General features: G+C 36.6%; 1 protein-coding gene across 4 annotated transcripts in view; it reads right to left on the bottom strand.

The window, feature by feature from the left end:
- The window catches only part of ACYP2 (acylphosphatase 2), a 175,796-nt gene that overhangs the window by 58,325 nt on the left and 93,925 nt on the right, over positions 1-23,546 (bottom strand). The window contains exon 4 of one of the 4 annotated variants that reach the window (XM_063078464.1): positions 20,812-22,688. The exons of the other annotated variants lie outside the window; for them this stretch is intronic. Within the exon in view, the coding sequence (XP_062934534.1) occupies positions 22,601-22,688 (88 nt within the window). The 3' untranslated portion in view covers positions 20,812-22,600. Of the gene's footprint in view, positions 1-20,811; positions 22,689-23,546 lie in introns of those variants that run through there. 4 annotated transcript variants of the gene reach the window in all.

The raw sequence follows: 23,546 nt of genomic DNA, 5'->3' as shown, positions 1-23,546 counted from the left end.
AGCCCTGGTTCATTTTCAAAGCTCTGTTCTTTCAGAGCACGTTAATCCTCATAAAATCCACATATTATTTAGTTCTGTTGTTAAGCAAGAATGATGCTATTCTGAAGTTTGGCCCCATCATACACATACTATTTTAAACACTCTATATTTTAAATTTCATATCTTTTTTTTTTCAGGCCTCCTTCTTTGAGGAATAAATACTTCACTTGATAATTAAAAGGGATTTCAAACCAAACCGTTGGCACATGCCATAGAAGACTACAAAATTAATAGCAATAAAATCTCCTGTAGAACTGCAGTGAAATAATTTGGTTTGGCTTATTTGAGCAAAATTGTCCCATTTATATAGCAAGGTATTTAGGGATCATAAAGATAATTCAGTGTTGAAAATGAGATCTTTTTACATAAAGGATATAAAACAATAATGTATAAGATTAACTTATTGCATGTAGAACATAAGGTAGCTTTAATTATCTAGGCTTTTTACAAGTCCTACTATCAATTCATATCACACAATATAATTTTAAATGGCATACATGTAGACATCTTGCTCCGTATTTTCCAAAGGCAAAATTTTGTGTAATATTTCTAACTATAATCATAAGAGATAGAGAATACTTTGATTTATGTAAAGGGGTCCAGATTTCAAGTTTAGTCTGTTTACCAAGATAGATGAGGATGGAAAAAGTGGTAGGTTAGATTTTCACATTTAGCATTAAACTAAAGTCTAGAGCATAAAACAATAGTGCACTGAGCTACAAGTCAGAGCACCTGGGTTCTACGGGGCTCTTCTATAAACTAGGCATTAACTTGAGCAAACAACTTGATCGCAAGGACATCTTTTTAAATAACAGATTTGAAACATGATTTCTTCTAAATCTGAAGATTTACCTACCCCTTAAATATAAGATTTCCACAAGGCTTTGTGGCCTCCCTCTGGCTTTCTCTATTGTCTTTAGCGACCTAACTACTGCCAGAGCTGCTACCACCTTGGAGATGAAGATTCTTAAACTGGAATTTCTGACCCTTACTGGGTCTGACAGGTCCATTTGTATGTTTCCAGAATTGTTCCCTTTCCTTTTACATTTTTTTCACCTCAATATCTCTTGTCTACATTACTGGAAATCTCCAGACTGCCTTTCCTAAATCTTATTTTTCTTTTCCCATCATTCACACTATTGACACAGTGATCAGGTTCCTTTGTTCAAATTTCCTCGTCAATGTACCACTGCCCACAGCAACAACTAAGCCCCTGCCTAACATTCTTGCCTGAGTTCACTCACATGGAACTTGTTGCTATTTTTCAAGCAGCGCATGTACTGTCCTGCCTTTGTGCTTTTGCTCATTATGTTCCCTCGTCTTGGATTCTCTTGCCCTCCTTACCTGCCATGGAAATCCAGCCATTCCTTCTAAATTCAACTTGAATGCTATCTCCTTTAAATAACCTTATCTAAAACCTCCTACTTCTTGTAGCATACACTTTGAAGCCTTTATTTCATACCAGTTTATATTAAAGTTAAGTTCCTTATAAATGTTAGTAGTTTATTTCTTTGTCACTTGATATTAAGGTCTTTAGGGGCCAAGATCATGTTTTAGTTATCTTCTGTGATGAATAAGACACAATCCCGGTCCTCAGGCATCCTACAGTCTAGCATAGGAGACAGACAACTAACGTACAGTGTGAGAAATGCCAAAATAAGTGCAAGCATAGGATGCTATGGGACCACATAAGAAGGATATTCCCTCCCCGCCCTGCTGAGGATTAGGGGTATCAAGTGGATTTTACATTCTATTCTAGACACTGTACTAGACTAAGCTTCTTCAGAGTAAGGAGCTATCTTTTCATGTATCTATCCCTAGGGAATGGTATTGTGTTTAGCACAAAATAGACACACCAAAATTACTGAATTTGTAAATAAAAGATGCCCAAGTCCTTTTTAGCTCTAAATGTGTAGGGTAGGAATCGTATTAGCCTTTGGTGATACTTTTCTGTTCCACTTACTTAACATAGGGTCAATAAATAATAATTGGCTAATGAAACCTAATCAAAAATTAATAACATACTTTTAGCCTTAAAGTTTTAGATGTGTTAATTGACATGGCTGCCCAAATAATTCCTAAGAAAGAGCCAGAGCAGAGACTTCAGTCAAATCCTTATGTTAGTTCTAACTCTCAGAAAGGAGGCTATGTGGATAAATAAGCTGTTTTGCAATTATAATCTCAAACTGAGTCAAACTGTGACATTTATTTTTTAATCTCTAAATTAATATGTTAAATAAAAACTATGTATTAAATAAAGAAAAACAGGCTTTATGATGGCCCTTAACGATAGGTCGTAATGATAATAGCTATCATTTATTGAGGCCTTACATCATTGGTACCCACTGTACTAAGCACTTTATGTGCACTATTCTCTTCTCACACAACTCTACAAGGTATTCCTGTCCCCACATTGCAGCTGAGTAAAGTGAGACTCAGTTGAAATTATGTTAATAGTGTCCAGTCAGTCATCCAGCCAGGCAGTGGTGAAGGCAGAACTCAAACCCTAGTCTATCTGATTCCAGAGTCTGATAACTATGTATGGGTAGAAATACTATCTTTTGTTTTGCAGTAGAAAATTATTAGTCAAAATAATAACTGGCTTAGATTTTTTTCCATTTGTTTATAATTTTTCTTAGCATATAAAACATTTACTAATTTTCATATTTATTAATGAAAGTTTATGACAAGGATGAATGCAAAATCAGAAGTACAGTACTAATAATGTAGTCATTTATGTTTTACATTTAAATATTATAGACATATGGCCTAATTTCTTTTGAGATCTGAATACCACCCACAAATGAATATAAGATACAATGGCACTTATGACACATCTACTGCTGGTTAAAATCACCTGGCTAAAGGCACTGTCAAACTGAAGCATATTTTGAGGTGTTCAGTGGCTCCAACAAGATTTCTGCTTGTATTCCAGAGGTAACCAACAGCATATGGAAGACAATACATTTTGTCCAGGAAGAGCAAATAGCAAAGAGGACTTTTTTGGGGGTGGGGAAGGGATTATGTCACCGTCTAGAAATCTCTTTTGATAAACTTGGCTCCTCAGCAAGGGCGGGCTGGAAGAATGCACAGCCAAGCAGCACATGTGAGGTCCCAGAAATGTGATGGAAAGAGAAGGATAAAATGGGAAAAATCTCAAGTAGAGAGCACAATGGAAAAGAAAAATAGTCAGAGAGAAACTTCCAATATTAATTTCATATACCCAAAAGAACATTGGTGTGAGACCTAAGAGAGAGTGTTCTAGCTTTTCTTCTAATCTAATCTTGGGACTTTGGGAGTTGGGGTGGGTGGGGGGTGGGGAGGATTACAACCTCTCTGTGCTTGGAATTTATTTCTCATGATAGGAGGGAGGTGGACTAGAGGGTCCTAAGATTCTTTCCTTTTAGAACTTCGGTCCTATCATGGTAGGGAGGCTGCAGGTACATAGCCCTGGGGCTTTATTATTATTTAGAAATATGGTTAAACTCAATAACATAGAAATAGAAGGATACCTTCTTAACTTGATAAAAATATGCCTTGGTCCTGGAGCAACCATTGTGCTTATTGGGACAACACTAGAAGTATTACCACTCAAGTCAGGAACAAAGAAGGATGCTCACTTGTCACCACTATTACCTTATAGTACTGTATATTAGACAATACAATTAACAAGAGAAAAAAAATAGAGTTATAAAAATTTAGAAAGGAAATAAAACTATTACAATTTGTGATCAATATGGAAAACCTGAGATACTCAGCTGGAACAGTACTATAAACAATAAGGAAATTTGTAAGGTAGCAGGATGCAGAATTACTGTATGGATATCAATAGATTTCAGGTATACAAACACAGCAAGTTAGATGATGAAATGGGGGAAGACTCTAATTACAATAAAAGATGAAATATCTGAAAAAAAAGCTTTAGAAATGTGCCAGATTTGTGAATAAAATTTCAAGACAATCCTGAAAGACACAAAGACTTTCACAAAGGGAAAAACATACCAAGTTAATTAAGAAGACTCAATCTCATAAATTTGTCAGTTCTCCCTAAGCTAATTTATATATTTATTGTGATTATAATAAGGCCAAAATTGGGGAGAGGAGATAGGGAGAGAATTAGACAAATTCTAAAGTACATATTTAAAAAAAAGCAAAACAAGAATTTCAAGGAAACCTCCAAAAGAAAATAAAAATGAGGGGGGACTATTTCTAGCACTTACTATAAAATAATATAAAGCTACAGTAATTAAAAGTGTGGTCTTGACACAAGGACAGACATATGAATCAATGGAACAGAACAGGAAGTCTAGAAATAGACCTCAGTGCATACAGAATTTGGTATATGATAAACATGGCATCTCAAATCAGGAAAAGATGAACAACTTTAAAAATTGTCTTGAGAAAACTGGAGAGGCATTTTTAATAAAATTCAGTTGGATTCATGCCTCATGCTGTATACCAGGTAAATTCCAAAGGAGCAAGGATTTAAGTAAAAAAATGTAATGTGAAAATACTAGAACAAAGGAGACTGTCTTTATTAACTTGGTGTGGGGAAGACTATTATTTAAAATCTGGAGACATAAAGGAAAAGATTGATAAATACAACTATATGAAAACATTTTAAAATCTACATAGCAAAATAAAATTCTATAAGAAAGTCAAAAGAAAAACGAAACACTAGGGAAAAATATTGTTGTATCATAGACAAAGGGCTAATCTCCCTAACATAGAGAGCACTTTAAATCACTTTAATATTTAAATTCATATTAAGCAAATCCATATGGTGAGAAAGGATGTATTACAAAGGGTTTCAAATTACTGATCCAGGGATTTGCCAGAGAAAGGTGTTAACTTCAGATTTTACCCAAAGCACCAAGTATATGTTCATTCTGTCAAATATCCTATTTTCCATTTTAACAGAGGAAACCAATAACCATAATGACAACAGCACAAGACGAGTAAGACAAAACGCCTATGTCTCACAGAACATCAGTGATAGGCAACCTCAGGATTGCTAAATTCTGGAAGGATATTCTGTTTACCAAGCCTGGTTGTTTCCATCTTGTTTGATGCTGTGTACATAACAAAACTGTAACTGTTGCAGACTGCAGTGACTGTGCCATGAAAGTCATTTCTGTAGTGCTGTGCATGGGTTTGAACAGATAAATGTTATGAATACAGCAAACCTGCATACTGTCACCAAACATACAATATAGTAGTCGTGGCCTCTACATTTTTATTAGGTATATTATAAATACATGGGTAATTTCTCCCATATGCTATTATTTCATCTGAAATATTTTCATACTCTTAATAGCAACATATTTGATGAATAAACCTGGTACTATTGACATAGTTTATCCACTCAACTAAAACTTTATTTTATTATTCAAGAGAAGGATATGCATACCTCCGCTTCTATTGACATAGATGAATCTCTGCCTCATAGAGGAAAAAACTAAAATCACAAAACTTTTTTTGGAATCCCTTCTGCTATTGGACTTCAGATAGAAATAACACAACAGTATCAGAGGTCTCAAAGAGGTTGGAGGGAAAGCAGAGGGTACTGTGCCTTGAATCTTTTCAGTGAATTTTCTCAAGTTAAACCTATCTTGTCCTGAGCACTTGAGTACATACTTCAATACATTTTGTTAGTAGAAAGTTTCCTTTTTAGGTTCAATATTACACTTAAACCAGCTGGAAATTTTAGAACAGTCCAAGAACATACTGTATTATAAGATTACTATTTCCATGGAAATTTGGATAATGGTCAACTGGCACGTATTATAGTTTCCCATGATATTCCTAAATTAGAGTAATTCAACTTATAATAATTGAATTGATTTAAAAAATGTTTTTCATGACTTGTCATTCACAGACTTTTGAGGAAGGGACAGGGGTGCTGTAGGCTACTCCGATACTCCTTGCTCCAAGGCTGAAAAGAAGGTACTCTTTGGACCATGTCAGTGGTACTTGCTCTCCAGTTAGCCAAAGGAAGAGAAAAGAACACAAATTAAGGCTGCCAAATTAAAAGTAAAGACTTCACCAAGAAAAATAAAATGGTACAAAACCTCTTTACCTCAATCAGATTTATCCCTCAGCCTAAATGTCTTCTTTCTAAAATGACTAAAGAAAAATAAAGTACTAGCACAACAAATGGGGGGTTCGGGGAGCAGGAAGAAGACACAACAATCACAATTCCTTGAAGTTGTTAAGACAAGTGAACAGATATGATGTTGATGGGCGGGGGGGGGACGGAGGGAGGATTTGGTAAAGGGACACAAAAATCAACCATGTTGTATATTGATAAAATTAAATTAAATTTAAAAAAAAGAAAAGAAAAAGAAAGTACTACATCTGGGTCACATGTCAAAGGTGAAAGGGACGTTATTTTACAGCTCAAGCCACTGAAGCCAGAAAAACATAGTTAAGGTCAGAGCATTAGGTAATAGAAACCCTAGGCCTACTACCTCACTGTGTTCCTTACCCCATCTGCTGGAGAGCTGCTCATCTCACCAGAGTTACTTATCTAAATTGCACCCTTTTTAATAAGCCTAAGTCTTGGAAATTTTAACATCACAGGTATGATGAGGCAGGCGATGCTGCAATGGAAGAAAGTTCTGAGAACGAATAAAAATGGGAAAACTAAAAGCAGGAGAATGAGAAAGTATTGATGTCTTTATGTGTGGTATAGGAGCTCTCATTAAAGAGAACCTTTCCAAATTGAGTGGAGGAGACTGAGTTCTCTAGGCTACAAAAGTCTTACATGCTACTTTTGGAAAAAGCCAGTTTTCTTTTTTGAGTCTGTTCTCCAAGAAGGCTTCACTACACATGCAGACTAATTCCTGTGTGAGGTTTGTTTTCCAGTCTAAATTAATAAACTGATACCTAGTTTCTTCATTATTCTCTCTCTCTCTTTTTTTGTTTTTTTGGCAACTGGCTTGTACGGGGATCTAAACCCCTGACTTTAGTGTTAGCAGTGCTCTAACCAACTGAGCCAACCAGCCAGACCATCATTCTCAGGGGATTATGACTTTATTCTTCACCTAAATTTAGTTTCTAAAAATACAACCCTGAGGTCATGGTGACACCCTGCTACCCCCCAAGCCACAGACCATATGGGCATATTCAGTCTTGTCCACCTTCATTACAGTAACCCCAGATCCTTTTCAAACATCTACTTTGTCACAGAGAGTGGAGCACAGCTCTAAACTTCATTCTGAGAAGAAATTTCTACCTCTAATGACAGAACTCTAAGCCCCTGGACCACTGGAATCGCAATTCCTTCTAGGGAACAGTCTAATTTTTAATTGGAGAGAATATGTACAATTTTTGTTATAAATACTTTAAATTTAGGAATTATTTTAAAAGTACTTCTCACAGAAGAATCCTAAAAATGAAGAAATGGATAAATTTGTATGTAAACACATGACATTTAGAAATATTTACCAGTTTCTTTTTCCCTATTCCACCATGTAAATTGCATGTTTGGCTTTTTGGTAAGCCATGACTGAGCCCCTATATTAGAGTTTGTCTGCTATCCCACCTGCTTAGGTCACAATGGGTGGTAAAGTAAGAATCATCTTAAATTTTAGTTCAGCTGTGATAATGCTGTGTCCTTTATAACCTTGGTGGCTTAGACAACCCCTGGAGTTTCTTAGTCATTATGAGCTCAGTGTTTCTAACAGGGACATATGGCACAGCCTCAAATACTCCTCTAGCTCATATCAGATGTTAACAATCCTATTTCAGGGATGGGGAATGTTTTTCTCCTTAACCTTTCTAGGAAGCATTTCTTTACATCATTAGCTTCAATCTAAACTAGAAAATACATGGGCGGTCGGGGGAGGCTCTGGGCTGATGACTTCATCAGTTCCATTTCTGTTTTGAAGCTGGCCAAGTTTGTTTGAAGCTGGCTAAATAAAAGAAAAAGACAAGCCATTCTTGTTCTCTACATAAGCACTGAAATGCCACATACGGCATCTTTTCTTTCAGGCAGGATCCCTTTGAGACATTCCTGGAAAAGCAGCACAGTCCATAAACATCAGGAAGGCATGCTGATCTCAGTCAATCTGGCAAAATACTGTAGACGCCAGTGAGGTAAAAACCTTATTATTAATGGATATTCTAGTCAAGTACCTTTGACCTACACTATAGATTCCTTCTGAGTAGCTATAATGACTTCATATTATGTGCAGGTCTAGGCATTATAGGTGGATTTATGATTTACTTAGGGAAAGAAATTTACAAAAGACATTTAGAAGATCAGATTAGGTCTTTTTGCTCATAAAAAATGATGTATTCATATTAGTCCCTAAAAATCCACACAATAAATAGCCCTACAAACCACAAAAGAAATAGGCCGGGCAGTACCCAGGTGCTGACCAGTACTTATAAACACTCATAATATTTTGCCAAAACAATAAATGGTTATGTGCAATCACAATAATTTCACACTATGGAAAATATTGAGAGTCTTGAATCTACTTATTCATTAATTCACTGAGAAAGAATGAATCTTGTTGAGTAAAAACAAAACAAAACAAAGATAAAAATATCCTTAAAAATTTGTGGAGCATAAGCCTAAACTAAATGATGAGATGCCAGTTAATTTAAAATAATGAAAGTAACATTTTCAAACATATTAATGTTTCATTTTGCTATTTTAGTTAACATTGATGGACAGAAATAATAACCAATGATACTATCTTTAAATAAAAAAGAACAAAATATAAATAATAAAAATTAAAAGCCTTGCTTAGTTTGTTATTTCTCCTTATCTGCTTTCTTTACTTTCTATAGAGTACTCTATCTTTCTGTATCAATTACCTATTAATCATTCATTCATTCATTCTTCTGCAAATATTTATTGAGCTCTAACTCTGCTCCAAGCACTATTCCAGGGGCTGGGATATAGCTGTGAGCAAAGAAAGGTCTCATTTCTCATGAAGTTTATATTCTAATAAGGGAGACAGAGAATAAGCAAATAAATATTAAAACATTATGTGTCATATTGTAACAAGTGCTATGAAGAAGCATAAATGTAAAGGGTTAGAGAACAGTTAAAGGGTTAGAGAACAATGTGGGGGAGAAGAGGTCTGGATGATAATTTTGAAAAAGTGATCACAGAAAGCATCTCTGCTGAGTCCACATTTGAGCAGAGACCTGAATTGTGTAAGGGAATGAGTCTTGGACATATCTTGAAAACAGTGTTCCAGGCTAAAGAAGCAATATTTTTAAAAACCTGGGGGCAGAAGCATGCTTGGCTTGTTAGAAAAACAGCAAGATAGAGAGGCAAGTAAGTAACAACATAGAGTATGGCAGAGGATGTAGTCAGCTAGGTTGCCAGGGGTCCATTCATTTATATCCAGAAAGTTGGATCATGAGAAGGTCTCCAGAAGAGAGGAAGAGAGAATGGGAAAGAAGCAATATAAGATAATGGCTGAGACTTCCTCAAAATTGGCAAAAGCCACAGATTCAAGTAGATTCGTGAACCTAAAGTAAGATAAAGAATCAGAAAAGCACATGCTGTCACAGCATAGTAAAAATCCTAAGAATGAAAATTAAGGAGAAAGTATTAAAAGAAACCTGAGGTAAAAAGAGAGATTAACTTCAAAGGAGCAAATATAAGACTGACAGCTGACTTCTCAAAAGAATCAAGAGAAGCCAGGAGAAAATGGAATGGTATCTTTAAATTACTGAAAGAATATATCTGCAAACCTAAAATTCTTTACCAGTGAAATTACTCCTCAATAATGAAGTGGCAAAAAAGACATTTTTTTTTTACTTTGTGTAGAGAATTTTTCATCAATAGTCCACTCTGAAGAGAATACTAAAGGGTGTGTTCATTTTCCAGATGGGAGCTCAAAGATGTAGTTAGGAATAATAAAGAATGGTGAAAAGGCCAAACTTGTGAATAAAGCTAAAGTAATTTTAATTGAATATGACAACAGTTATAATAATATATTAGGAGATTTTAGGTATATATAAAATGAAAATGTGACAAGAACATATAAGCTATATTTATATCAGACAATGGAGGCTTTGAGGCAAAAACTATTACTAGAAATAGGGATAATTCAAAATTATATAAGTTTAATTTCTCTAGTAAGAAATAATAACTCTTTGTTTTCATGTACCTATAACATAGCCCTAAATTATATATTAAACAATACTGACAAAACAAAATAGAGAAATAAAAAAAAAATCATAGTGAGAGACTTGAACATAATTCTCTCAGGTGTATTAAATAAAATAACTTATAGGATATATAAAATTTGGGCAACACAATTTACATGTTTTACATAATAGTCACATATACAAGGGCACAGCCTTATAATCTTAAGGTCATGGGTTTGGATTCCTGTACTGGCCAGCCATCAAAAAAAAAAAGAATGAAAAAAAAAGATAATAGTCACATATACAACACTTTACCCCAAAACTGCAGAAAACACAATTGCTTTCAAATATGTTTTCAAATACGCATTGATCATTACAAAACCATATATGAAAGCAAATTACCATGAATTCCAAAGAATTAAATTCATGCAAAATAAATTATTTGACCACAAAGGAATTAGACTAGAAATCAATAATAAAAATATACCTAGAAAATTCATAATGCTTGTAAGTAAGAAATATACTTTCTAACAACCCACACATCAAGAAAAAATTGATAATAGAAATTAGAACATATTTTGAAGTAAACGTTCATGCAAAAATGAGATTCCTTAAAAGCACTCTAAGAGAAAAATTTATGCCCCCCAAATACATATATTAGGAAAAAAGAAATGCCAAAAGAAATGAGCTAAACATCTATAATAAAAAGATATGAAGAGAACAATTTAAACAAAAGAGAGAAAATAAAAAGGTAAAAGCAATAAGTAAAATAGAAAACACACAATAGGTCAACAGAGAAAAAAGTTGGTTCTTTGAAGTGACTAATAAGTTTTTTAACCCCACAAAGAAAAAGAAATAGAGTAAGCTTAAATAACAAATATCAACAATAAAGGAGAGGACATCACTACAGAGCTTACAGATATTAAAAATATAATGAAAGAATATTATGAACAACTTTATGTCAACAAATCATGCATTTGTAAAAAAAAATCAAGCTATATGCTTAATATTATGCATATTTCTGTGTCTGTCATACTTCAGTAAAAAAATTCAAGAAAGTATGCATCTTACAAAAACTGACAGCACAAGAATAAACAAAATGTGAATAGTCTCATATCTATTTGAAAATTGAATCAATAATTTAAAACCTTCCAGTACTGGAAGTCCTAGACAGAGCAGTCAGGCAAGAAAAAGAAATTAAGAGCATCCAAACTGAAAAAGAGGAAGTCGAATTGTCCCTGTTTGCTGACAACATGATCTTTTATACAGAAAACCCTAAAGACTCCACCAAAATCTATTAGAACTAATAAAAGAATTCAGTAAATTTACAGGATACAAAATTAACATACAAAAATCAGTAGCATTTTTATATGCCAACAGTGAATTATCTGAAAAGGAAATAAAGAAATACATTTTACAGTAGCTACAAAAAATTATAATACATAAGAATAAATTTAATCAAAGAGGTGAAAGAAAACTATAAAACACTGATGAAAGAAACTGAAGATGACATGGAAGTATATCCCATTTTCATGGATTGGAACAATATTGCTTAAAAAAAATCTGTACTACCCAAAGTAAACTACAGATTCAATGTAATCCATGCCAAAATACCAATGACATTCTTTGCAGAGATAGAAAAAACAATCTTCAAATTCATATGGAACCACACAAACACAAAAAATAAATAAAAAAGAAAAAAGGAAAAAAAACAACCCCTCAATCCTGACTGAGCAAAAAGAGCAAAGCTGGAGTTATCACACTACCTGACTTCAAAATATACTACAAAGCAATAGGAACCAAAACAGCATGGTACTGGTATAAAAACAGACACATAGACCAATGGAACAGAATAGAAAACCCAGAAATAAAGCCACACACTTAAAGCCAACTGATCTTCAACAAAGGTGGCAAAAACACACATCGAGGAAAGGATATTCTCTTTAATAAATGGTGCTGGGAAAACTGGATAGCCAAATGCAGAAGAATAAACCTAGATTATCTCAATTTGGGTTGAAGACTTAAATGTAAGACCCAAAACTATGAAACTACTAGAAAAAAAAACATAGGGAAAATGCTTCAGGACACTGGTCTAGGCAAAGATTTTTTTAACTAAGACCTCAAAAACAAGCAACAAACATAAAAATAGGCGAATGGAATTGTATTAAACTAAAAAGCTTCTGCACAGCAAAGAAAACAATAAAAATTGTGAAAAGACAGCCTACAGTATGGGAAAAAATGTTTGCAAACTACACATCTAACAAGGGCTAATATCCAGAATATAAAGAAACACAAACAGCCCAAGAGCAAAAACCCCAAAACTCTGATTAAAACATTGCCACAAGAGCTGAACTGACATTTTTCAAAAGAAGACATACAAAAGACCAACATGTATACGAAAAAATGCTCAGCACCACTAATCATCAGGGAAATGCAAATCAAAACCACAATGAGATATCATCTCACTCCAGTTAGAATGGCTGTTTTCCTTCCACCTGGAAGCAGGCAAGAGAGCCTGCCCAGCACCATAGGCAAGGAGCTGAGGGCAGTATTCCCCACCGAAAAGCAGGCAAGAAAGCATGCTGAAAACACCACTTCCACATGGGTGGCCCATCACAGCCACTGCCACTGCCACTGCCACAGCTGATAAAAAGTGGCTTGACATCACAGCAGCAGCCATAGCCACTGTGCAGGTGGCTTGCTGGATGCTGGACTGTATTGACACAAGAAGAATCACCAGAGAAGACCAGAAAAAGAAGAGGATGCCTCTCTCCTCAAAGTGCATTCCAGAGTAATAGAAGAAGCAACTGCTCTACCAGATGAATAGACATTAATGTAAAGATACTAGAAATACGAAAACCCAAGAAAATATAACAACACCAAGAATATGGCAAGTCTCAATACCAGACCCTACAGAGCAGTAAACTCTTGAAATGACTGAAAAGGAATTCTGAGCAACAATTTTAAGGAAACTCTGTGACATATGAGAAGACTCAGATAGATAACATAATGAAACGAGAACAAATCCAGGATATGAAGGAGGAAATTTACAAAGAGATTATACTTTAAAAAAGAATGTAGGGCTGGCCCATGTCTCACTTGGGAGAGAGTGTGGTGCTCACAACACCAAGGCCATGGGTTCAGATCGTTATATAGGGAGGGCAGGTTGGCTCACTTGGGAGAGTGTGGTGCTGGCACCACCAAGTCAAGGGTTAAGATCTCCTTACTGGTCATCTTTATTTAAAAAAAAAAAAAAGAGTGTAGTAGAATTCATGGAACTGAAAGATTCACTGAACAAAATAAAAAACACAACTGATAGCTTAAGCAGCAGGCCTTGAAAATAGTCTTTTTGAAATAACCCAGGCAGACAAAAAAAAAAAAAAGGAAAAAAGACCTTTAAAAAATGAAGAAAATCTATGAAAGATAGCAGACAACCTTAAGCACACAAACATTCGAATCATGGGTGTTCCGGAAGGGGAGGAGAAAGAAAAAGGCACTGAAAATCTATCCAATGAAATAATAATGGAAAACTTCCCAGGTATATAGAGAGACACTGACTTTCAGATCCAGGAGGCTCAAAGATCCCCAAACAGATTTAACCCAAAAATATCCTTCCAAGACACATTATAGTCAAACTGGCAAACCTCAAAGACAAAGAGAGAATCTTAAAAGAAACAAGAGAAAAGCACCAAGTCACCTATAAGAAAGACTCTATCAGACTAAAAGCAGACTTCTCAACAGAAACTCTACAGCCAGAAGAAAATAGGATGATATATTCACAATACTAAAAGAAAAAAACTGCCAGCTAAGAATACTATACCCAGTAAGCCTGTCCTTCAGAAATGAGGGGAAAATAGTGTATTTTCCAGACAAACAAAAGCTGTGAGAGTTTACCACCAAACAACCAGCCCTACAAGAAATCCTCAAGGAAGTCCCGCATCTGGAATCTGAAAAATGATAGTCACTACCACGATACACAAGAAACAACAAAACCCAGTGGTAGAACAAAAATACAAACAAGAAAAAAACTAAATCTTACCACCACAAAAAGCCATAGTGACAACATAATAATGCCCTTATTTTATTTCTGATTTTAGGAATTTCGCTTTTCCCTCTTTTTTCTTGGTCAGTCTTGATAAAGATTTACAAGTTTTGTTGAACTTTTTATTTTTATTTTTATTTTTATTTTTTTTAAAAAGATGACTGGTAAGGGGATCTTAACCCTTGACTTGGTGTTGTCAGCAGCACGCTCACCCAGTGAGCGAACCGGCCATCCCTGTATAGGATCTGAACCCGTGGCCTTGGTGTTATCAGCACCACACTCTCCCAAGTGAGCCACGGGATGGCCCTTGTTGATCTTTTTAAACAATCAACTTTTGGTTTTGTTGATTTTCTCTATTGTTTTTTAATTCCCTATTTTATATATTTATGTTGTAATCTTTGTTATTTCCTACTTATATTTGCTTTTGACTTAGTTTTCTCTATTTTTTCTATTTTCTTAAGATAGAAGTTTACATTACTGATTTGAGATTTTTCTTATTTTTGATATAGGTGTTTACAAGTATAAATTTTCCTTTAAGCACTGCATGAGCTCCGCATGTTTTAAATTTTGATATGTTGCACTTTGATCTTTATTGTAAACTACTTCTCAATTTCCTTGTGATTTTTCTTTTTACCCATTGTTTATTTAGGACAATGTTGTTTAATTTCCACACACTTGTGAGTTTTTAAAATTTCCTTCTGTTATTGTGGACAGAGAATGTGTTTTCTATGATCTTATTAATCTTTTTTTTTTTTTTTGAAAAAAGGAAAAATTTAAGCCAAAAAAAAAGAAAAAAGTTCAGGAAAGATTTCCATTATCATCCAATTCTATTTCTCCACTAACTTTTTGAAGTATCCCTGTGTTTATATTCTGTTTTACTGATTTTTTTTTTGAAATTTATGTTGCTAAACTTAGATATTTAATTTCTGTTCTTGATTTCTTTTTATTAAATAGACTTGTTGATTTGCTTAGAAATTAATTTTCCTTTGAAAAGTTTATTCATCTTCCTCTGTTGAAATTAATTTGATACTTGCATGCTTTTAGAAGACTTTAGAGAGCTAATTCAAATAACTGTAGAGATTATAAAATGAAATATATAAATTCTAATAAGTTTTATGTCTCCAGTTTCTGTGGAAATTTGAAGCCCTACTTTCTACAGAGTACTCTGCTATTCACCTGTTATTCAGTGTATTTGTTATTTCAACAAATAAATGTGCATATCCTTGTTAAAAAAAATGAAGAATGTACTTTTTTAAAAAGAATGGCTGTTTTAAAAAATAATAATAATGTTGGTAAGGACGTGGAAAAAGGAGAACTCTTATGCAATGTTGATGGGAATGAAAATTAGTACAGCCACTATAGAACGCAGATGGAGGTTCCTCAAAAAATTAAAAATAGAACTCTCTTATGGTCCAGCAATTCCTTTACTGGGTATATATCCAAAGGAAATGAAATCAGTACGTTGAAGAGATATTTGCACACTCATGTTTATTGTAGCACTATTCACAATAGCCAAGATATGGTATCACCCAAGTGTCCATCAACAGATGAATGGAAAAAGAAAATATGGTATACATACACAATGGAATATTATTCAGCCATAGAAAGGAATGAAATCCTGTCATTTGCAGCAACATGGATGGAACTGCAGGTCATTATGTTAAGAGAAATAAGCCAAGCACAGAAAGAGAAATCTCTCATGACCTCACTCATTTGTGGAATCTAAGTAAGTTGATCTCATAGAAGAAAAGAGTAGAATAGTGGTTACCAGAGGATGGGAAGCGTAGGGAGAAGAGGAAGATGGGGAGAGGTTGGTTAGTGTGTACAAAGTTACAGTTAGATAGGAGAAAAAAGTTCTAGAGATCCATTACACAGTGGGATGACTATAGGTAACAATAATATATTGTAGTTTCAAAACAGCAAGAAGACTTTGAATGATCTCACCACAAAGAAATGATAAATATCTGAGGTGATGTATATGCCAATTATCCTAATTTGATTAATACACATTGTATACATGTATTGAAATATCATACTGTACCTCATAAATATGTACAATTATTATGTGTCAATTAAAAACAAAAACAAAACAAAAAACAAACAAAAAAACCTTCCCACAAAGAAAACTCTAGGTCTAGCTGGTTTCACTAGTTGATTCAAACCAAATACTTAAGAAATAAAAAAAAAACCCACACATCTATCTTAAAGAAAAATTTTCAGAGATCAGAAAAGAGAATAGGAAATACCACCCTCCCACAGCTCATTTTATGAGGCCAGCATAACCTTGATACCAAAGCATGACAAGAGGATTAGTAGAAAGAAAAATTACAGCCCAATCTCATTAAACAAAGTAACAAAATGTTAGTTAAATAAATACAGAGATAGGTAAGAAAGAGAACTAATACATAATAATTAAATTGGGTTTATTTCAGAAATGGAAGTTTAGTTTAACATTCAAAACTTCAATCAGGAGGGAGGGAGGTTTCGGTAATGGGCCACAATAATCAACCACATTGTATAGTGACAAAATAAAATAAAATTAAAAACAAACAAACAACAACAAAAACAAAACTTCAATCATTACAGCAACTAATCTGTAGTGACAAAAAGTAGATCAGTGGTTGCCTGAGGGCTGGCGTGGAGGGGGTGTGGACAGGAAGGGACTGGACAGAGGGACTACAAAAGGAATGAGGAAACATTTAGAGGGCAGTGATAAATATGTTCATTATTTAGACTGCAGTGATGGTTTCACAGGTCATACATGTGTCAAAAGCTATCAAACTGAATACTTCAAATATGTGCAGTTTATTGTATGCCATTATACCTAATTAAAGTTGTTTTTAAAAATCAGTGTAATTGGGCCAGCTGGTGGCTCACTCGGGAGAGTGCGGTGCTGATAACACCAAGGCCATGGGTTGGGATCCCATATAGGGATGGCCGGTTCGCTCACTGGCTGAGTGTGGTGCTGACAACACCAAGTCTAGGGTTAAGATCCCCTTACCAGTCAACTTTAAAAAAAAAAAAAAAAATCAGTGTAATTTATCACATTAATGGAATAAAGAATCCACACGATCATCTCAACAAATTTAGAAAAAACATTTGATAAAAATCAACTTCCATTCATGATTTTAAAACAATAACTCTTACCTAATTGTGAAGATGATTTTCTAAAATTGATAATACATTTTTTAAAAAATCCCTATAGCAAAATATAATAATTAAAAGTGAAATGTTAAAAGCTTTCCCTTTGACATTGGGAATAAGACAAACCATCCCAGCACCCATTTCACCACCTGCTCCACTACGTCTTTTCATGATTTGGGTGATACTGACCACAACCTCCGGTGCAAGTCTGAACTAAGCAGCGCAACACCATTCCTCTTGTCCAGGGCTGATTCAGCGAAGGGCAGGGATAAGTCAGTCTGTGTACTCCAACCTTCTGGTCATAATGATTGTGTCAGAGGCAGCACAAGACCTAAACTGGTCCCATCAAAGGAAGCTCAGAGTCTTTGTCTGGGAGAATAGAAACTCTCTGTTTCTATGGAGAGTGTAGTAAAAAGATGTCTGTCAGGGGGCTGAGCCCGTGGCGCACTCGGTAGCGTGCTGCGCTAGCAGCGTGGCGACGCTCCCGCCGCGGGTTCGGATCCTATATAAGAATGACTGGTGCACTCCCTGGCTGAGCGCCGGTCACGAAAAAAAAAAAAAAGATGTCTGTCAGGACCTGCTGCAGCCATTTCCTATACAATGAAGGAATCCCAGTGAAAAGAATCATACAGAAATAGAGCCAAAAGTTCTCTTTATTTTTTTGAACTAGATCAAGTCTCGTTTTCTGTTATGTGCAACTGAAAGCCTCCTAACTAATAGTTTGGTTGCATAAAGTACCGTAAGTAGTGCAAAGCAGTGGATAGAATAAGACAGACAAAAGTCAAACAAATACATAGTCTAAAAGAAAATATACATAGTTCAAAGTCATGGTAGCAAGTTAGTAACCAGTAATTTCCTGAAAGGATTGCTGTTATTAAATGAAATAATACATGTAAATCACTTAGTACAGTGCCAGATGCACCACAAGCTATCATCATTAACTGTAGACAGCAACAGCTAATGGAGGAGCAGGGTGTGGTGGAGTGCCCAGGGAGGCAGAAAACAGACCCTTGTATCAAAAGCATTTTCTTACCATTTAAAATTATATAGCCCTCTTGAGTGGAATGTCTTCAAATTTAGTCACCAAGGAGTGATAACAGTTAGCTTTTATTGAAAACCTACATTTGCTACTTTATATACATTTGTTTTTTCATATGGATGCTGCAAGATAGGTATTATTCCCAATTGATACATCAGGAAACAAACTTAGAGAGGTGAAATGACTTAGCTGAAGTCTCAGCTCATTAAATGGTGATGTCTGCTTTTATCACAGATCCCCACCTGAGCCCGAGATCATTCTCTGCCTCAGGCTGCCTCTCTAATGTGAGATGAGCCTCACAGATGCATGTGGATTATATTAATTTAGATAATTTATGTAACAGAAACTCATTGCATTTCTTGGATGCATTCTATGTCTTAGCGTTTTTTCTTTTGTATATCTGAGACCCATTTCACAATAACAAAGGTATTTACTGGACAGGACATGACAAATGGACAGATTAAGCACGAGAAATATTTTTGAATAGAAACAACCCTATACAATGTCAGTCAACTGAGAAACAGCTTCTTAGCATAAATGAAACTAAACTGGGTTCTTTAAAAAAAGTTTGGGGGACTTCTAATAGAATTTACAACTAGATCTAGGAAACAATGAATTTGAAAAGAACAGATAATTTTAATAGTCTTTGGAGCTACTAAAAGTAAAATATGAAGGCAGTTGGATAAACAATACATGAAAGAAAAAATTATTTTTGTTTTTTCTTTCACTGTATAGAAGATGGAACTAGCAAATGAAAACTATTTAAATGATTCTCCTAAAGTACTGCTATCTTCAATGTTTTTTCTATCTTTTAAGGATACAAAACAAGAGCTCCCCACATCATATACATTCTACAAAAGTAATTATAACACAGAATAAACAAGTGATATGAAGAATTAAGTAACAATTTCATATCTAATTATCCTTCCTACTAATCTCCCATACGGTTTAGTGAACTCTACAATCAGAATATTGCATAACATGTTATGTTTTAAAAAAAATAATTAATAAGAAAATAACAACTTAGACTGAGCCATAATATATGACAAAGGATGCTATCAAATTTTGTAATTATGGTATGAAAATTCACCTCCCTATTCCACTGTCTTTGGATATCTAATGTCACTGCTACATGATGCCATGTCCCATAGAAGCAGAGGCTGCTATGGTAGAGAAATAATGTTAGTAAAAGTAGCCTCTTGCCTGGAACTGTAACCCAGTTGGGCCAATCTGTAATGGCCTACCTGGCTTGGTGCCTTTGCTTCTCTTTCCCTCTGAGCAGAATCTATTAAATTAATCCTGACTTATAGTTACGCAGCTGACTCTGGGGCCAACTCCAGCTCTCAGCTGGGGAGTTAACATAAGAAATCCTTTGTCAAGAACTTCCTGCCTCTGCCCTGAATTACGCTTTCTCTGATTTTGCTCTCATTTTATTCCAGTCCACTGTGACTGGTTTCCTTCCCTTGTACCCCAGTTTCCACTGGCTAGGTTTCTTACTGTGAAGTCTTAATCTCCTTGTTATGGGTCCCTAATACTTCATGGGAATTCCCACAATGTCCAATACTCAGTGCCTGTTGGAATATATTCATTCTTTCCTTCCTTCCTCCCTCCCTCCCTTTCGTTTTTTATATTACCTTGGTATTCAGGCTACTTGACCTCAGTTAGGACTATATACCACCAGCTCAACACCACTGCCCCTCCACCCCATTAACACCAATCAACAGATTATGAATCTAATTTTCAAATTCATGGGAGGCAGTAGGACATACTGGTTAAGTGTAAGGTTTCTGCGATCAGGTTCCCTGGGTCTGAAAGCTGGCACAGCTATGTATGACCTTGGAGTAAGTTTCTCAATCTCTGTATACCTTCATTTCTTCATCTCTAAAACGGGGATAAAGACAGCACCTACCTCACCATGAATAATCTATAAATAATACATAATACTGTGTCTAATAAATAATGAGCACTTAATAAACATTAGCTGTTGCTGTTATTGTTCTGGTTCCTATATACCCATCTATAGAATTATAGGCTGCATAACTATCTTTAGACTTTTGCCCAGTGCTGAAGATCTGCCCGATCCTATATGTCTATTCATTTCTTCTCTGCTTTGATATTTAGACATAAATTCCTCCTTCCTAATGTAGTTTATAGTAAATGTGATCAATTTCCCAAATCAAGTAATAGGGAATGGAAATTCATTGCTCGCAGCTATATTCCATTCCTTTCATTTTTTATTTTATTTTATATTTTTAAAATTTTTATTGAATCAAAATTGATTATACATATTTTGGGGGTTCAACATTGAGGTATCTTGATCAAATCAATATTACTAGCATATATATTGTTACAAATCACAATTATTCTTTATGCCCCTTGCCCAATCCCTCCCCATCCCCTTTTCCCTCCCCCCTCTAATTACCCTAGATTTCTTCTCTCCCTCTGAAAGAATAATGGTTACTCTGTTGATTTGCTGCCCAAATGATCTGCCCAATGCTGAGAGGTGTGATCAGGTCCCCCAATACAATCACAGAGCAGATGCCTCTTCCATCGCTCAGAAATGGGCTCTGTGGAGACAGACATCCTCCTCCTTTCTTTATCTCTGCTGGTGACTCTTCTTGTGTCAATGCACTCCAGTGGCTGGCAGACCATCTGCATGGTGGTTGTGGCATCTAGCCGCTTTCGTGGTAGCCATGATGCTGTGGTGGCTGTGGTGGGCCACCCACATGGAGAAGATGATTTTGGCATGCTCCTTGGTGCTGACGGTGTGCCTGATTGTGGAGAGTGTCCGATCCCTGGCTCCATACCAGGAGTCCCTGGGTGGGCCCTGAGGCGCTGGTGCAGTGAGCCTGGTTCTGGGAGGGGGGGTCCGGTCCCCTTCTCCGTGCCCCAGGTCTCCAGGCAGGCCCCGAGGCACTGGTGAGGTGAGCCTGGTTGTAGGAAGGGGGATCTGGTCCCCGGATCCATACCTCAGGACTCTGGGTGGGCCCTGAGGTGCTGGTGAGATGTGCCTGGTTGTGGGAGGGGGGGCCAGTCCCCTTTTCCAAGCCCCAGGTCCCTGGTGGGCCCTGAGGCACTGGTGCAGTGTGCCTGGTTGCAGGAGGGGGGTTCCAGTCCCCTTCTCCATGCCCCGGGTCCCTGGGCAGGCTCTGGGGTGCTGGCACAGTGTGCTTGGTTATGGGAGGGGGTCTGGTCCCCTTATCCATGCTTTGGGTCCCTGGGTGGGGCTCTGAGGCACTGTCACGGTGTGCCTGGCTCTGGGATGGGGGTCCGGTCTCCGGGTGGGCCTTGAGGTTTTGGTGGTGTGCCTGGATGTGGAAGTGCAGTCTGGTCCCGGCTCCAGCCTGGGGTTCCTGGGCAAGGCCCCTAGGTGTTGGTCATGTGAGTGGTTGTGGGTGGTGGTCTTGCCTCTGGCTCCATACCTCATGTCCCATGGTGGGCCCCAAGGCATTGCTGGTGTGCCTGGGCCAGAACCAATTTTTTGTCCTATGCTTACTTCTAACATGGGGGAACTTCCTGTGGGAACTAGTACTTGAGCTGTGTGGTTGAGTATATTGCTGCTTTGCTACTGTTTCCCTAGGGAAGGCTTTTTGTGCAGCTCAGGGTTTAATGGTTGATGTTATAGGTACTTCTGGCTCTCCAGATACTCAGTGCACTTGGGTTGTGTAGAAACTCTGATCTGGGCCTGAGTTTTTTCATATAACTGCACCCCATGCAATTCTGCATTCCTGACCAGTCTCCTCTGGGTGGTCCTGTGCTGACTGGGGGGCAGGTCGGCTGTCCTTGCCATGTCCCAGTGTTCCCCTGGTGGGCCCATCTCCCCCACTGCCCGTGTTCCAAACACTTCCCATGGGATGGGCCCTGGCCCGGTCTCTTGTAATGACTCACCAGCCTCAGAATGGCTCCCCTTTTTTCAGTTGTTCTGGCTCCTTGCTCCTGCATGGGTCCACAGGAACCCTATTAGTGGTCTTGCTGTCCTGAGGGCCACCAAAGTCCTCTTCTCCCCTTCCACCTCCAAGTAACTCCATCTGAAGGGCACAGCTGCGGTTCCTGCTGGCTCCCACCCCATGCGCTCCAGGATTAAAGTGGCTGCGGCCTGAAACGCTGAGAGCAGGTTTTTCTTTCTCTCATCGTGGTTTCTCCTGCTTTCGTGAGTTCCATAGGTCTCTCCTCTTCCCCTGAGCTCCAGCGGCCCCAGCTTAGCTGATGTTACATTTTTATAGTTGTAAATTCGTTGATTTGTGGGAGAGAGTGACGCTGGGGATGTCTATTCCGCCATCTTGACCGGAAGTCTGCATTCCTTTCCTTTTAAAGAGAAAGGGGCTATCATTCAACCAGCCTGAACCTGTTTATATTTCTCTATACCCATGAGATGATACTTTTATAGCCACTCTGCCATCATGGTTTATCTTGAAAAGCAGCTGGAGTATAGCTTTCTGAGCAGATGATTTGAAAGCTATGCAAAATCAACCCCAAATGGTGACAGCTTTGAGTACTGGCCTGGTTCATTCCTATAAGGCTACTTAGATCCTCAACCCTGGAATTTTTAAACTGTGACCCAAGAGGTGCAATCTGAAAATAGACGTGTATGCACCTTTCCATCTCATGTCATAGTTCTGAATACTTGTGGAACTTTTATACAATATGAATAAAGATATTTATTAAATATAAATAAGCGCAAAGATAAAATGATGTCACATTCACTTACATGATCCTGTTCTTAATCTATGCAGTGTTAGCACCATACTATTCATACATATAACAATACCTTGGATTGATAAAGCCTTAAAATGTCACCACTTATTTCTGATATTTTAAGGCTTTACCACAAAAAACATTACACGTGTGACACTTTCAGAAGCAGGGGAGCCAGAATGAATGTGCACACTTTATAAGTGGAATAAAAGAGTTGAGAGATACAGAAAGGATAATTTACTCCAAACTCTTATAAAGAAGAGTTAAACAAGAATCTGGTCCAAAACACCTAATACTTAGCTAAACTACCTTTGGAAAAATAAAAACTTGTTACTCATTCTTTGGAAAAAGGTACTCTAAACACATACAGGTATTAAGGCTGAATTTAAAACTGCATATGTCTTAACACTAATGGTCCAATTTGTAACCCTGAAGCAGTCAACTTCCAAATTCAACTCACATTCAATA

The sequence above is a fragment of the Cynocephalus volans genome, chromosome 14 (genome assembly GCF_027409185.1).
Source record: "Cynocephalus volans isolate mCynVol1 chromosome 14, mCynVol1.pri, whole genome shotgun sequence".
In the NCBI taxonomy this organism is placed as follows: Eukaryota; Metazoa; Chordata; class Mammalia; order Dermoptera; family Cynocephalidae; genus Cynocephalus; species Cynocephalus volans.
Note: the sequence above shows the minus strand (reverse complement) of the source record. Positions and strands in the feature narration are given on the sequence as shown.